The 16,754-nt window shown below is 44.9% G+C and overlaps 1 protein-coding gene across 10 annotated transcripts in view; it reads right to left on the bottom strand.

Moving 5' to 3' along the window:
- Nucleotides 1–16,754, bottom strand: part of PPP6R3 (protein phosphatase 6 regulatory subunit 3) — a 2,530,957-nt gene that overhangs the window by 580,172 nt on the left and 1,934,031 nt on the right. For all 10 annotated transcript variants that reach the window (XM_069624114.1, XM_069624109.1, XM_069624112.1 and 7 more), the window contains one exon: nucleotides 12,311–12,365. In XM_069624114.1, the coding sequence (XP_069480215.1) occupies nucleotides 12,311–12,365 (55 nt within the window). The remainder of the gene's footprint in view (nucleotides 1–12,310; nucleotides 12,366–16,754) is intronic.

Raw genomic sequence — 16,754 nt, 5'->3', positions numbered from 1 at the left:
AGAGCGCGGCCCTTTGGGACAGCGGCCAGCTTCACCTCCGGCCGGGGGGTTCCACGGAAATAGCACGGCACAGCCAATCAGCTGGTCACTAAGGAGGGTGGTCTGGGCTTCGGTAGTTTTAGGGAAATGGTGTGGCCATTTTAGATTAGTCCGGCTGCATCAGAATGATAATGGGATTATACAACTTCCCTGGATTTCCCTGTGCTTACTTGCACACAAAAGTGGATGCTAGAAGAGCGCTATGCAGTGGCTCATGAAGCAGAGTCGATCCTCACAATGCCTCGTCTGGTCCTGCAATCGGCCACTGGGGGGGGCTCCAGCCCTGCCTGCCGGGCTGAAGAGAGAACTTAAAGTTCAAACAAAAGATTTGTATTTACTTAAATGTCAGGATGGTTGAAGGCCTAACTTGCCCTATGCTAAGGTGGGATTTCCCTACCTGAACGAAACTAAGGAAAGTCTGAGTCAAAAGAGTTCAACTTAGAAGCTCCTCTGTGTCCAAAACCTATCTTTGCCCCCACAACTAAAGCTAACAAATGTGTAGGGATGTCAAAGTTAAAAGAAATAGTGTTCAACCCAAAGTTCTGAGCTTCTTCCAGCTTACAGCTTTCTTTCAGTTCGCCTTCCCCAAGCATAAGAAAGTTCCATAAAAAACTCTCAAAGTTTACCTTTCTCCAGTTAAAGGCAATTATAGTTCCGAACCAATTCTTTGGGTTCCCTTCCCCAAGTTTCAGGTAAGACAACCTAAAACAAAAGTGTCTTGAGACTTTGTTACCAAGACTACAAGAGTGGTCCTTCAAGTCTCAGGGTTCCCCTTCCCCAAGACGTCAACTTCGTCACTGACCCTGTTTCTGGCTTGCTTCGCCAGGTCATTTGCAGAGGTTTCATTGGGCTGTTTGACGGTGTCCTTCTCTTTCACCATTCAGGGCTCCCTGATCTAGGCGGCGCTGTCAGACCGCACGGCTCACCCATCACAAATTGCGCAACCAGGATCCCCTGGGCTCCTCAGACCACACAGGTTCCTTGGCACTTGCTCCTGTGCACCAAGCCACCTTTACTTAATTCATGTTATTGGCCTCTTGGATTAATATGTAATCTGGCTTCTCCTCGATAGCCTTGCGACTCTGCCACCACGTGCAACACACCTCTTGCCAAACCGTGGCTTTACCGCAATGCATTCACTCCTAAAAGTTCACGTATGGCTCCCTTCTGCTTTCAATGTACTTGACTTCAATGTTGGAATTAAATCGTTGTGCAACATTCTGGGGCTGACTACAGTCCCTCAGAAAAGGGTAAAGTTGCCATTAACTTTACTTAGTCAATTTACCACAGAGCCAGTATACCCCATCTTCCATGGAGTACTGGAAAGGGTTACTTTGCATCTGTACCTCCTAGAGCATTGTTTCGCTCTTTTAACATTTAGACTTGGATGATGGCAGTGGTATCTACCCTAACTTTTCTACCGTGATTATATTAGATAAACGTGGTATTGTTTTAGGCTATTATATTAGCCTCGAACTTAAACCCGCTTGACCAAATACTTTTTCTTTTGGCTCCGGTTAGGCTTCTTCGCCATTTCTTTTCGTTAAAGTCCTTCTCGTGTTTTACTTTGCGCGGCAAACCAGGTTTGCCTTCTTTGTTCACCGTCCTTTGGCAGGCTTCTGCTCAGAAGCCCTCCTCTAGGCGCCTGGGTGTCTAGATGGGCTGAATGTGAGGGAGGGGTGTAGTCACACCATGCAAAACCAAAGTCACACTTTGCCATGATTGGCTGAGGTGATTGTCCAGGCCGGACAACCCCCCTGCTGCGTGATTGACAGCCAGGCTGTGTGAATGGGGGATTTTCACATAAAAGGCAGGTCTCTTGGGCTAGAAGTCAGTCTCGCCACTGGAACTACAAGGAACCGAAGAAGAAGATGGCTGCTGCAACTACCCCGTCCCGGTGAAGCCCTTCTGCAGTCCTGAGCCATCTACCCTTCGACGACCAGAGAAGATCCAGTCCAGAGTCTTCTTCCCTTGAGCTTGGTGGGGATAACCAGCTCATCTTCCGCAGCCAGAGGATCCTCTTCTTGGTCGAAATAGCTGTATACTGCTGTAGTGGTCTGGATAGCCATCTGAAGAGCCTGTTTTTAAGGAGCGCACCTTTTATTCATCGTCGCTGCTGCCGGCTTCATCCCTGTGTGGTGCAGACCCCTCCAGACGTCCCCCCTTTGCACCGAAGCTCCAGGAACCGTGGGTCTGCAGGAAACCAACAGGAACAACTGCCAGGGCACCAGCTTCTCCATTGAATAAGGTACTGTGTTCTCCTTGAGGAACTAGGGTGAATCCCTTTTCTTCATCTCCAAGGCTTACCCTTGTCTTCCCTCCTTCTTATAACTTTTGCTTCCTCTGTTGACAATATCTAAGTACTCCTGGCAACGTTGAATCTCGAACTATCCGACTGTGTGATCCTCGACAACAGGAACCCGGTCCCACTTAACACTGGCCTATTGACACTTGAATTTCTGTCTATGAGTGTTCTATGATTCTGTCTGTCTTGACAAAAGTATTGCCTGTGATTTTTGCCCCCAACTCTCTCTGGTTAACCTAGGTGCTAAGTGTGTTTTTGCCCAGGTAACAATTCTTGCCGCGGATACGCGTTTTAGTAAGACCAAACTGTCATTACTGTCAAAAAAGTCATCGCAAGAGTATTCCCGGTAACGTCTTTTGTTTCTCAACACCGGTCCGTTCAAACACAGGATACTTACCTTGAGTTAGAGTGTACCAAAGTGAATTGGTTGGTTGTAGTATATTTTACGTGTGGTTTCAAATTAATAGAAGTGTTGTGTTTATCACAAATGGTCTAAAAATAAATGTACTTATATTTTTCTACCTGAAACCTTGAGTCAGTGTTTGCTTGAGTCACAGTAATTGTGGTCCCTTTGTGTAATCTCTGCTACTGCTCATATACTCTTGAGATAAGCCTGGCTGCCCCGCTACTGCTACCACTTTATATAGTAGTACAGGCTTGTACCAAAGGTAAAACGTGTACTGCCACCTGTAGTGTTAATTGTATGTAGTGGTCCCTACGGGCACTGCACAGGATTCTGCCTAAAACATATATTCAATATTGTTTACTTTCAGTTCAGTGTTCAAAGGGCACTTATGTTGCTTAATTATGTTCGGTTTCAATTTGCACCTGTTTCCATTTAGTTCAGTATTCAATATGTATTTATTTGCTTACTTTCATGCACCGTTATTTACTTGCAGTCCTATGAGTGCCCCAGTGCTTGAGCACCCTTCCAACACTCACCAGCCTTCTGAGTCTCTTCCCAGTGGTTCCCGTGACTTCCTATCTGCTTCCGAAGCAGTGAAATCCACTGGTGTGAGCCCCGCTCGCTTGCCGAGTGTTTCCACACACCGGAACCTCTAATGTTTCTTTCTGGATGCGGGCGGCGTCCTCTGTGCTCCAGGCTCCTCAGCAGCTCCTGCTGTTCACGCTTGGTTATGGAGGCTTGTAGACTTCTGGGGAAGCACACAGCCCACTCTGACGGGTCTCACAAGTCCCCTGGGATGACTGCCAGTGTCCTGCCACTTTCGCCGGTCCCAACACAGCTGTCTCTTCACAAGAATCTCCTGCTTGTCCTCCACACACAGGTCTCCCTGTTGCTCTTTTCCCTGCTGGGCTGGTCTCCCTTTATACTCCTGCAACTCCTTGACATGCTGCAGGTATGGATGTTTGATTAGCCTTGCCCGACCATAAAGGGATATGCCTGTCCCTCACAGCTCTTAGCAGGCATCTTCCTCGTCACAGTAGTAGAGTGGTGAAAGAGTGTAGACTTAATCGTAGTCTTAATCACTATTACTTGCCTCTTCTTCGTCCCAGTAACCGTCAGGTGTCATGTGGCAAAACAAGGGGAGCTGGCTTATAGCCTATAAAGCTTGAGGGAGGGTTAGGTTGGTTGTCAATAGGAAAAGGGGGATACCATGTCTCGCCTGAGGGCACCACACTCCTAATCCTCAAGGATCCTCCACCCAGTTGATCCTTCCAAACTTCTCCAACCCCAGGGTCATGATCCAAGGGGAGTAGAAGTGCGAACACCCTAAGGTTTCTCACACAGCTCAAAAATGAAATAAGTATCCCTAACAGCGGCCATCGTAGATTAATGACATCACATGCACTGTGCCCCAAATTCAGACAAAACACCTGCTACCACATGATTGTATGCTTCATTATCAATGCATTCCCAGTAGGCATACTTCCCCTTCATTCAAAATCCCATGGACTAGGTTATTTTAACAGATGCCCCTCAACTAATAACCAGTCAGACCGATTTACGGTGGATGGATTTATCGAGGAAAGGATATTATGGGCAAGGAGTACAATAGTCACTGTGTTGAGCAATTGTTTTCTTTGAACCATTCTTATCATACTTATGGGAGATTAAATGGCACAGAAACTCGGAAGGGCATTAGAAAACAGACTCTGAATGACAGTCCACCCAAATCTAGTGGCTGTCCTAAAAACCTGTGTCCAAACAACAGTGCTTGCTCAACGCTGATGAGTGACCCATGTAGCAGCCTTACTGAGGAGTACATCCAAAGGCAACATTAACTGAAAAAGCAAAAGTCATCACCTTTGCCTTGGTGGAGTGCGCATGCACGTCTTTAAGGGAATGACACATCCACAACTTATAATAGCTGTTAATCCCCACCACCAGCCATCTGTCAATAGTTGCCTTAGACTCCTGGGAGCTGGGGTTTTAGCTAAACAATGAAGACTGGCCTCGGCTGCAGACTGAATCTTCAAAAAAAGGTAAGCTGAACCACATCAGTGATGTGGAAGGAAAGATTACCTTTGGAAGGAAAGCAGGATGAGCCCGGAGCACTACATCCACTCTCGGAAAATAATGCATGGTTCTAAAGTCAACAATACCTGAATTTTACTTCTGGATCAAGTACCACAAGCAACACTACTTTCCAAGTAAGTAGATTCATTTCTGTTGAGGCCAGAGGCTGGAATGGCTTATGCACCAGCGCTGTAAACATCAAATTGAGGGCTCTACACTGGAGGGAACAACTTGGTTAGATCCTCCAAATGCCTTCCTAAGTATGGGATTGAAAACCTAGAAGGAAAGCTGCAGTATGCACCAATGGTGGTGAAATGAAAACAGCTACTCAACTGAAACATGCAAAGCAACAAGGAGAGAAATAAAAGCTTGGTTTCGGTATACCACATAAGTGGCAGACAAACTCTCACTTGAGTGGCGACATTGTTGAAGCATATATACTACGGACCAGAAAGCATGCCACAAAATCAAGGGGTTACACTTTTCCTTCCACCTCTAACAGTTGTATTGCGATGGAAACATTGGGTATTATTTCAATTAAAACACAACCCAATGAACATCTGCATTATACTTTCAATAAACTCGCAAAAGTTACATGACTATGAAAGACTTCGAAAGAACAAAAAAAAAACCACTGGTTGTAAACAGTACTATCATAAAAGAACAAGTTACTTCTTACCTTGTAACGTTCTTTCGACGGGATGTTCCTCCGACGTATTCCTCATCTTAGATATCTCCTTCCAGCTCTGCTGGCCTCGGAAATTTTTCTCTCTCTAGAGGGCGCTGCGCATCGACGTCCTCCGAGTCGATGTCCCTCGACAGCCGCCGTATCGACGTCATCCTGCTATAAAGGCCGCGTGCAGCGTCCGTTGCTCAGTTCCGTTTTGTAGCCCACAATAATACTTTCTGGACTAAACTAATCACTCTGAAGGGGCGTAAGCTGCAACAACAATGGAAGTAGAACTGCGGGGATGGATGGGAGGGTCGATGAGGAATACGTCGGAGGAACATCCCGTCGAAAGAACGTTACAAGGTAAGAAGTAACTTGTTCTTCGAAGGGATTGTGTCCTCCGACGTATTCCTCATCTTAGATAGGCTCCCATAGCAGTATTCTATTATTGGAGGAGGGAGAACTGACTTCACGCTGTCTTCTATTGATCAATAGAATGCAGTACAGCCCTTCCAAACCTAGTCTCTTGACTGGAGGAGGAATCCAAATTGTAAAAACGTGTAAAGGTATGGACAGACGACCATGTAGCGGCCGCACAGATGTCTTTAACCGGCACGCCTCTTTTGAGGACCAATGAAGCTGCAATACCTCTGGTCGAATGAGCCGTAAGGTTTTGAGGGGGCTCTTTCCCTGCCAGTTTATAACATTCCAGAATGGCTAGAATGATCCATCTGGAAATGGTCTGCTTAGTTATTGGTAACCCCAGCTTGTGACCTGCGTAACCTACAAACAGCTGGTCTGCCTGTCTTATCCTGGCTAGTCTACTGATGTAAAAACTTAAAGCCCTCCTAGGGTCTAGCCTGTGTAACCTCTCTTCCTCTTTCCCCGGGTGAGGAGGAGGATAGAAAGATGGTAGGGTAATCTTCTGAGTGATATGGAATTCAGAAACCACCTTTGGGAGGAAATTAGGCTTCACTTGCAGGACAATTTTGTCTTTGTGAAATATTGTGTGAGGGGGTTTACAAGAAAGAGCTTGTAATTCGCTCACCCTTCTAGCAGATGTAAGTGCTATTAATAAAACAGTTTTAAGGGTAAGGAATCTTAACGAACAAGAATGGAGAGGTTCGAAAGGTGTGCCCATCAGGAAAGTTAGTACCAAGTTTAAATCCCATAGGGGAACTTGGAATGGTCTTTGGGGGATAAACATTGGTTAACCCCTTTAGAAACTGTATAACCAAGGGTAATTTGAAAAAGGATGGTTCTTCCGCAGTGCACTTAAAGATGGATAGCGCTGCGAGAAAGCCCTTAATGGTGCCAACTTGACGGCCTGAATTTGCCAAATATAGTAGGAAGGACAAAACCATTGGTGTACCACATGAAAAAGGGTCGATATTCTGTTCTCTACACCAGCTGCAAAATCTGTTCCAATGGCAGCGGTATAAAGACTTTGTTGCTGGCCTCCTTGCCGAAAGCAACACCTCCATATCATCATCAGGGAGGTCCCAATCCTTGTACCTCAGCCTTTCAGAAGCCAAGCGTGAAGGTTGAGGGTTTTGATGTCTGGATGGAGAACCTGACCTCCCTTCTGTGAGAGTAGGTTCTCTCTGAGTGGAAGTCGAATTGGAGGGCAGATGGACAAGTCTAGAAGGTCCGGGTACCACGTTCTCCTGGCCCAATCTGGGGCAATTAGGATCATGGTTCTCCGGAATCTTCTCAACCTCCTGATCATTTGAGGAATGACAGGGACCGGTGGGAACGCGTACAGAAGCGGAAACTCCCAGTCCACTATGAACGCGTCTCCCAGAGCTCCTCTCGGGGGAAATTCCCTTGAGCAGAACAGGTCGCATTTCCTGTTTAGGCTGGTGGCGAACAGATCTACCTGAGGGGTTCCCCAAAGGGCGAAGATCTCTTGAAGGACTTCTTGAGCTAGTTCCCACTCGTGGGAGACTGTGCTCTGCCTGCTCAGAGCGTCCGCTGTCAAGTTCTTCTCTCCGGCTAGGCGAACTGCCGATAGAGAGATTCCTTCTTGGATTGCCCAAAACCAGAGCTACATCGCCTCTCTGCACAGGGGTAGTGATCCTACGCCTCCTCTTTTGTTGAGGTAATGCATGGCCACCGTGTTGCCCGTCATTATCAGGACGTTCTTCCCTTGTACAGCTGGCAGGAACGCCTTCAGCGCAAGTCTGATGGCTCTCAGCTCTAACAGGTTGATATGTAGTCTGGACTCCGATGGAGACCAACGATCGCTGATGGTCAAGTCGTTGGCGTGGGCTCCCCACCCTGTGAGTGAGGCATCCGTGACTACTGTTATCTCCGGCCAGGGTTGCCAAAACTGTTCTCCTTTCAGAATGTTCTCCTGACAGGCCCACCACTGAAGATCTCGAGCTACTCTGTCGGGACCCTGAAGAAGATCTGTCATTCTCCCTGAGAATTGTGACCACTGAGTCCTCAGTGCCCACTGGAGGGATCTCATTCTCAGGCGAGCCTCTGGCACTAGGAAAATGCAGGATGCCATGAGGCCTAGCAACCTCAAAAAGTCGAAGGCTGGGAGACGTTGGGCATGTTGGAACTTGGTAACCATCTGTAGAATATCTTGAGCCCTCACCTCTGGTGGCGAGGCTTTTCCCAGGGAAGTGTCCAGGATCGCTCCTATGAACTGGAGTCTCTGTGATGGTATCATTTGTGACTTTTTTAAATTGAGGGAGAAGCCCAGTCTGTGAAGGAAGTGGCACACATGATTTAGCTGGATCTGAGCTTGTTCCGAAGAAACAGCCCTGATAAACCAATCGTCCAGGTAGGGGTAGACGTGAATCCCTTCCCTCCTTAGACTTGCAGCCACTACCGACATTAACTTGGTGAAGACCCTCGGGGCGGAGGTCAGCCCAAATGGCAGCACTCGAAATTGATAGTGAGAGTTGCCAATTGCGAACCTCAGGTATTTCCTGTGTTTGAGATGGATAGGCACATGGAAATAAGCGTCCTGAAGGTCCAGACATACCAACCAGTCCTGGAACTGAAGGGCCTGGAGGATCTGAGAAAGAGTGACCATCTTGAATTTGTCTTTTCTGAGGAATTTGTTCAATTCTCGCAAGTCCAAGATGGGTCTCAGTCCTCCGTCTTTCTTTGGAATGAGAAAGTAAGGGGAGTACCAGCCCTTGTTCCTCTCCACTACAGGTACCGGTACCGGTTCTATGGCACCTTTCTCTAGCAGGTCCAAAATTTCCTGCAAGAGGAGCGGATCTGGAGCTTTCTGAGAGCTGATCCTCGGTGGATGACTGAGGTATACGTAGGAAAGGCAGGCAGTAACCTTGGGCAACTGTTTCCAATGCCCAAGCATCTGACGTGATAGCCTGCCATACCGCCAGATGTTGAGTCAACCTGCCTCCTACAGGTGTCCTGTGAGGGAAGTCCTCAGAGTGGTTTTGGGGCGGCTGATGCAGATGCCGATGGTGAAGAGGCACCTGCTGTTGCTGCGGCTTTTGAATATCTACCCCGTCCACCTCGGGTAGTTCTTCTTTGTCCCCTTTGAACCGGACGTCCTCTACCTCTTCCGAATGCGGAGTAGAAGCGAAAGGACTTGCCCCTCGCAGAGGTTCCTGTGGGACGAAAAGGAGTCTGACGGATTGCAGCTCCTAGGGATTTAGCTGCTGCTTTTGAAGTTTGCAGTTTCTCTAAACTGTCATCCGCCTTTTTCCCGAACAAAGAAGAGCCATCGAATGGCATGTTCAAGAGCCTGGCTTGCATATCTGGGGCAAAACCAGACTTTCTCAACCAAGCGAATCTCCTGGTTGATGTACTTGCCGCCATTGCTCTGCTGATACTGTCAGCCGAATCAATGCCCGTCTGGAGGGATTCGCACATAGCGTCTTTACCGTCCTGTATAATATTCAGGAACGCATCCCTTTCTTCTCCCTCCGGGATGCAGTCAGCCCCTGTAGAAGCACACTCCCAAAGTGTATGGCTGAACCTATCAAGGGTGCAGGTAGCATTAACAGATTTTAACGCCATGCTACATGCTGAAAAGACTTTCTTTGCCATAGCATCATATTTTTTATCGTCCCTGTCCTGTGGGACGGTAGGATAAGCCGCCTTGACAGCTTTATGAAAAGGCACCACAGGATCCTCCTGTGGGTCTTTGTCAAGAATATCCGTGAGGTCATCTTGTTGGAAAGATTGTGAAGGTGCAGACCACCCCATGAACTCTGTGATCCTGGCCTTTAAGGCTCTATAGGGGGTTTCAGCATGCTCCCCCGGGTATGGCCTAGCAAACTCCACCTCAGGGGAAGTGTCTAACCCACTTGCCTCATGTAAGGAATCATGAAGATCCTTTAACCTGTGTTCTTCAGAGGAAAATTCCTCTCTAATTGGGGTTACAGGTCCCTGCAACTCAAATGTGTCTTCCTGTTCAGACAATTCTCCCTCTTCCAAAATTGAGGACATAGTTCTCAATTGTTCTGAACTCATAAAGGGAGTAAATCCCATTTCCAAGGCAGAGGGTGCCGAACTTGTCATTATCGGCCTCGAAAACGTCGACGTCGTCGACGTCGAAGGCTTCGAGCGTGGCGTCGAAAACAAAGGCAGAGGCCTCGAAGACCTCGACAGAATTGGAATTCTACTCGACAATCTCTAAGCCATCGACGTCGAGGACCTGGGGATAGTCACTGGGTGTGTCGTAACCGTGACTTTTCTTGGCGCCGACGCCGGTGTCGAAGCTGGCGTCGAGTCGACAGACCCGTGTGTCGAAGGTCCCTTCGACAACGGCGTCGAAGACACCGACCTCGGCGTCGACGGAACCTTCGAGGAAGGTTTGGAGGTCATAGTCCTACTCGAGGGTTCGGGACGCGCTCGAGAGGTTTCCTTCGCCGGGTACTGCGACTCGCGGCGTTTTTGACCTTTGGGTCTTTCGACCAGAGCATCACTCTCGGCAGTCTTCGAGGGGGTCAAGGCCGCTTTCTCGAAGACGCTCATCATATTTTTGCGGAATTCCTCCCATTCAGCCCGGGAACTATGTTTCGTGGGGCAAGGGATTCTTTTTGGCGAAACAGAGGAAGAGTAAGACGGAGAAGGGGATCTTCGACGTCTCCTCTTCGAGTGCTTCGATCTTGAGGAGTGATGGGACCCACTCCGAGACCTGGAGCGCGAATGGTGACGAGGAGACGAGTGTCTCGACTTCGTCGACGAAGAAGAAGCTTTAAAAGTCTTACCTTTCTCCAGCTTCCCCCTACGCTCCTTCAGGGCCTTAGCTGTCATGGACAAACAGTCCTCGCATTCCGAACAATGGTGTTCAGCTCCCAAACACCACAGACAAACTCTGTGAGGGTCAGTCAGCGACATCTTTTGCCCACAATCTCGGCATTTTTTGAAGCCGGATCGAGGAGTTGTCGGTTCCGATGAGGAAGCCATCGAGTACGGATCGAATAACTCGAGGTAAATATGGATTAATTTGACAATAACTGAGCAACAGTATTCCGAGGCACTGAGTAAGCGCGGAAAAACGGAACTGAGCAACGGACGCTGCGCGCGGCCTTTATAGGCAGGATGACGTTGATACGGCGGCTGTCGAGGGACATCGACTCGGAGGACGTCGACGTGCAGCGCCCTCTAGAGAGAAAAAATTTTCCGAGGCCAGCAGAGCTGGAAGGAGATATCTAAGATGAGGAATAAGTCAGAGGACACAATCCCTTCGAATGTAATTTCTAAAAGATACAGAGTGGGAATGGTTATTTATCCAGAAGGCCAATGTCTTTTTTGAGGAATAGAGGACATACTCAAGTTCTAATCGCTTTGTGCACATTTAGAGTTTCTGCGTCAACTCATCAAGATATCCGCCCTTAAAGGTGGAAATTGTACTTTTTAAAAAATGCAACAGTAATTGGGAGGCAAAGCAATGTATTTGAAATATACTCTCAAACCAAACAAAACTTCTACAATAATGTAAAATTCTTTAAAGGAAATGGCACTTCAAAGTTTTATAATGGGGCATGTTTTTATTTCACACCCCAATTTGCTTTGTTATCACAATTAGCATTAACATGTATTAATTGCACAAACTGAGAAACATCATTGGAATATTCAAATAACGTATTAACTGCTGCAAGCTTATGTTGCATTTTTGAGAAGAGACCAGCTCAAATAATATTTACTGGCATGCAAGGGCCTCACATGTTATGTGTAGTAAACAAGTATAATATTATACATACTACAGGTGAGGCTTGGAAGATTCCCAAATATGTGACATTTGAACCTACAACATAACATAATAGGGAAAGATACAGTAGGAAAATTGTGATGACTGAACCTACACAATTAGGATTATTAATTTTATGGTAATTTGTGGTTTCTCTTTTTTGGTTAAAGCGTCAACAATTCTTGAATACAAAAAAGATGAAGTTGAATCCTGGCTAGATGACACTTCACTGTAATAGAATGCATGCAATTTATCTTTTCAATTTTGACAGATATCTCCCTTGCTTGTGGCATTTGGTGAGGGCATTGGTGCCAACATGACTACCAGTACTATCTGATCTTATGCAGTAAGTGTGAACATTTATGAAACCAATGATAAACGAGTGGGTGGATCCATTTGGCATTAGAAATGCTAAAGTTAGGCTGTCGGAATACAGTTTTGATAAATATAGAAATACACTGCAATTTCTTCAAGCAACAGCTACGTGTTCATAACATCAATGGAAAAACATATGTAATTAAAGGTCGCCACATCACCTCGTGTGATTTAATTCACAAGCCACCAAAACTGTCAAAGTATGGCAAAGAAAATTACACATTTGTATAAGGATGCCAACATATTTATACTCACACTTTCATTTGTATTGAGGGTGAAGTTGATATCGGACACACGATCAAACGAAACACTGTAATTAAAAAGATAATATGTATACACCAAACTGTGAAATCCACTACATGGTTGAGAAATATGCAGTCATTAAAAGAAGAGGACCAACATTATTGAAACAAATTCAAACACTACGTTTTTGAAGAGGGCAGCGCAGTCATTAATTTGGAGCAAGAAGAAAAGGCACGTATCGTTAAATGATCAAGTGAAAGCTAAACACTTCAGAAACATGCACCCTAAAAGGTTTAATGATGGGGATGTTAAGACTGATGTTCGATTTGCCTTTGTCACTACTAATCTGCCTCTCAAACAAGGAACACATTTTTGAGTACACTGTTAAATTGTGCACCTTAGCACAGATCACCTGTTCTCAGAAATGGCAGGAACAAACAATGCAGGGGTTCTTTCCTGGGCAATAACGGCCCAGAGTGTAAGTTACAGGAAGGGTAGAAAAAATTACCTTTACACCATGGTAACTGGAGCGGTTACTGGCAGGAAAAGAACATCAGCAGAGGTATTTTAGATATTTGCACAACGGCATAATGTCTGGGGTGGTGACATGGCTGTTTTTTTTGTAGTTAAGAAATGATCAATGCACTGCACATTCATCATTTTTCAAGTACAAAAAAAACCTACAAACATTAACAGAGCTACTCTAATTTATATAAGCAGCCATTGGGTAGAGGGTAGTGATGGAGACCTGGCAAGTAAGAGATTTGTGTTGGTTTGTGGTAGAAGGGCAGCAGGTAAATGTGGTGAGGAGGACCCAAAGGAGGCAAGGCAGGGGGTGATGGCACGCTCAGCTGATCTGATGGCTTGGGTTTTGAGCCATGACGCATTTGGATACCTCGCATATGCTATCCTTGCCGCTCAAGGTGCTAGAGATGGGGAATCCCTAGAGTTATTAAAGTCCTATTTTGATAGGTGCTTTAAAGTGCATTTTCTGCCTTTACAACAACAAATCCTGCAGGTAATGCGGCAGAGGATTTTAAGAATTGTGCGATCCTGCAATTTGCTTTTTAGGAGTTCAACTAGCTAATGCAGTCCATCCTTATTGTAAAAGGAATCACATGATGGTATATCGTAACCAAATACCACCTAACTTTAGAGCTCAAGGACAAAAGCGTCATAACCATCACAGATTTAACACAAGACGGCGATGTACCTATTTCAACCGTACCCCAAACCCGGAAATAAGAATTGAAGGTACTCTCCTAGCAACACACACTTGCTAACAAATCTTGATACAATCGCCCTCTTACGAAGCAATTATTGCTTAATGCTCCAGGAAACCTGGTTAACTTCCATTCCTTCTTCAGATGGTTTTAAAATATTGTATCAGCTTGCAAAACCAAGCTTTGTTGGTAGACCCTCAGGTGGCCTTATCATTGCTCTCCGCAATGATCTTTGTTTATCTGGTAAACAGATACAAAACCTCCAATACAGTATGCTAGCCTAGCTATAGAAGTGTCGGTACAGACACAATTTCCATGCTTAATTAATTACCTAGTCTCTACTTGGAAAGCCATGGCTGGTTATAGATATGTTCTCCTGGAAGGCGACCTAAACGCCAAGTGTATTCCATTAAGCCTTTAAGTTAATCATCGGGACTATTATTCAGCGCTTTCAGTCCTGGACCTAAAATAGACTGGCAGTGGAGTAACACTTTAACCTCTATGGGTCTTTAAATGATTAATGGGCAGATAGGAGCTGACCTGGATACCCAATATACTTGGTCCAGAGGTCCCAGCCGATCAAGCTTTGACTATATTTATGCCGATCAAAGGATGTTTGCGCTTTGCTCTGAATTTGCGATTGCTGAAAATATGTGGAGTGATCATTGTACTCTAAGAGCTAAATTCACTCGCCAGCAAAAATACAGTTTGTTGGTCTTCGAGAAATATTGATACTGTCCAGTGAATTTAATCAGATGATGTGCCACGCCACATTATAGTGGAAACTGGAAGTCTTCAATGTGGGTCATTTTGATTTGACTCTCAAAGAACTAATGACAGCCGTTATAAATAAATAAATAATCCAAGGTTGAAAAAGCAGAAATCAAACCGGAAACATACTCATGTCTTTGATGGAAAGTTAGCACTTCTGAAAGCAGGCATGAGACAAACTAATAATGAGCTCTAATATGTCGTTTACAGCAAAGCCATCTATATGTAAAGCTGTAAAAACAGATATAGAAATGTTTGTGGGCTTACTAGTTCAGCATTACTACAACGGGACGCAGAGATGATGCTCAAGAAACTAACAAAAAAAGATGTGGGTGCGTTTTGGTGCAAAATTAATGGACAGGAAGAGCAAGTCATTACGTCTCAGCTAAATGCTGTTGAAGAATCTGCGGGGGGAAGTTTTTTCAGATCTATACGCCCCAAACAAAGTTAGGGCATTATCTACTGTCCACCCGCTAGATGTCGATATGCCTTTTAAAATTAACATTACAGTTGAGGCGAAGTACATGAATTTATAACTTAAAATCTTCCAGAGCCGCTGGTCCGAGCAGCTTCACCAATAACACACTAAAGCAGGACCCAACTAATTGGGCAAACGCATCAACTATCCTTTTTTAGGAGTTTTATAGACTCGAAAAACTTTCCCAAATCTTGGCAGACAGTCCATTTTGTTCCATTTTTTTTAAAAGGGAGTCAAATCAGAAAAACTACAGACCGATCTTGCTGTTAGAGGTTGACAGTAAGAATTTTGCATCTGTGCTACTTCAACATCTTGAAACATGGGCCACATCATACAACAGGTTATAAAAAAATGTAGGCAGGCTTTCGCAAGAGTATTGTACAAAAGGACCGAATACCAAAAGTTTGATTCCAGAAGGTTCGCCGCTAATTTTCTGTATGTGTGTGTATATATATATACACACACACATATACATACACGGGGGGAGGGGTAAAGTGTATAAAAAATGTATTGGGGTAAGGCGGGGAGCTGTGGGGAGGTTGGGGGGGGGTCGCCCCCACATATATATTTGCGGAAATGTTTAACAAAAAATTTAAAATTCAAACTTTTGGGAGTCACACATTTGGGTTCGGTAAAATCACGCAGATCCTTTCGCAAAGGAACACTCTACCAATCTCAATGGCCTTATATTACGTTCCTTTCAAAAACAAGTCTGGTCTTCACCTGCAAGCTGTACATATGTTGCATCTGTCGACTTGTCCCCCCGCTTTTGATTGCGTTGATCGATCCAGGCTATGGGGAAAGTTAGCAGTCTGGGGAATTCCAGCTGGTCTTTTAAAACTCATTATTGGGCTCCATTAGAACTCCAGTATTCAGGTCAGATTAAACAGAGAGGGAGTTATGTCCATTTGTATTCCTACCCCCTCCAGCATTAGGCAAGGCTGTATTCTTGTGGCCTGTTTATTCAACTTATACGTCTCTGATTTAAATGATTACTTGGCCCCAGCTATACTTGTGTCCCCAAGATGGGCAATATGAAGGTATCATGGTTAGCCTACGCTAACGATTTCGTGTTGTGTGATTAATTAAAAGTAGGTCTAAAAAGGCTGCTGTCAGCGTTTTCATCTTTTGCAATCAACAAGGGCCTTCTCATCAACCCCCCAAAAAAGAAAATACTTGCCATCACAAGATGTAGGAAACAAAGGATCCAAATGTGGTCCTAGGAGAATAATCCCCATCCAACATGATATATTTGGGTTTCCCTATTTCTACGACTCCAGGTTACTAAAATGTAAGACTAAGTCCCCTCCAAAAATCTACTCTCCTGCTCAATCAACTTGTAATATTAACTTGTAATATTAAATCGCAAATTTGGATTTTACGCAAGCATTCCAGCATTAAAATTTTGCATAGGGAAATTAATTCCAAAACCTATTTATGGGCTCAAAATATAATTTCACGCAGTTTCAAAATAGTTGGTTTTAGTAGAAGCAAACATTTGGCGAATGATACTGGGGGTCCCTAACTTGGTCCCTCTTCCGGCCATAAGATATGAATTAGGACTTGTTTATATTAGAGCATGAGTAAAGTGGAATATCTTGACTCCATTTAGAAAATTCTTTGCCCGAGTTTCCTACCTCATTATATGTAGATTTGAATACATGCATGAATTTTAATCCCTGGGGAAAGTCTATTCATTTCATCGCTCAGATTTGTTTAGCCCGTGAAACAATTCTGCTACGGCTAACCTTAAATATCGAAGATTTGATTGCAAATCCAATAAATGTCAAACATTCTATATATGATAAAGAATGGATTGATACAGTAGAGAAATGTCATAGCTACCCTTCAATGAGCCACTTATGCAATGAACATAAGAAAAGAGGCATATTGGTGTCATACTTGATAAGATTTCCTAACATTGTGTATAGAGGAATTTTCTTAGATTTCGTTGGAACATTCTACCTCCCAACGAAAATCTCCT

Source organism: Ambystoma mexicanum, chromosome 11 (assembly GCF_040938575.1).
Source record: "Ambystoma mexicanum isolate Mex_15411 chromosome 11, UKY_AmexF1_1, whole genome shotgun sequence".
NCBI lineage: Eukaryota > Metazoa > Chordata > Amphibia > Caudata > Ambystomatidae > Ambystoma > Ambystoma mexicanum.
Note: the sequence above shows the minus strand (reverse complement) of the source record. Positions and strands in the feature narration are given on the sequence as shown.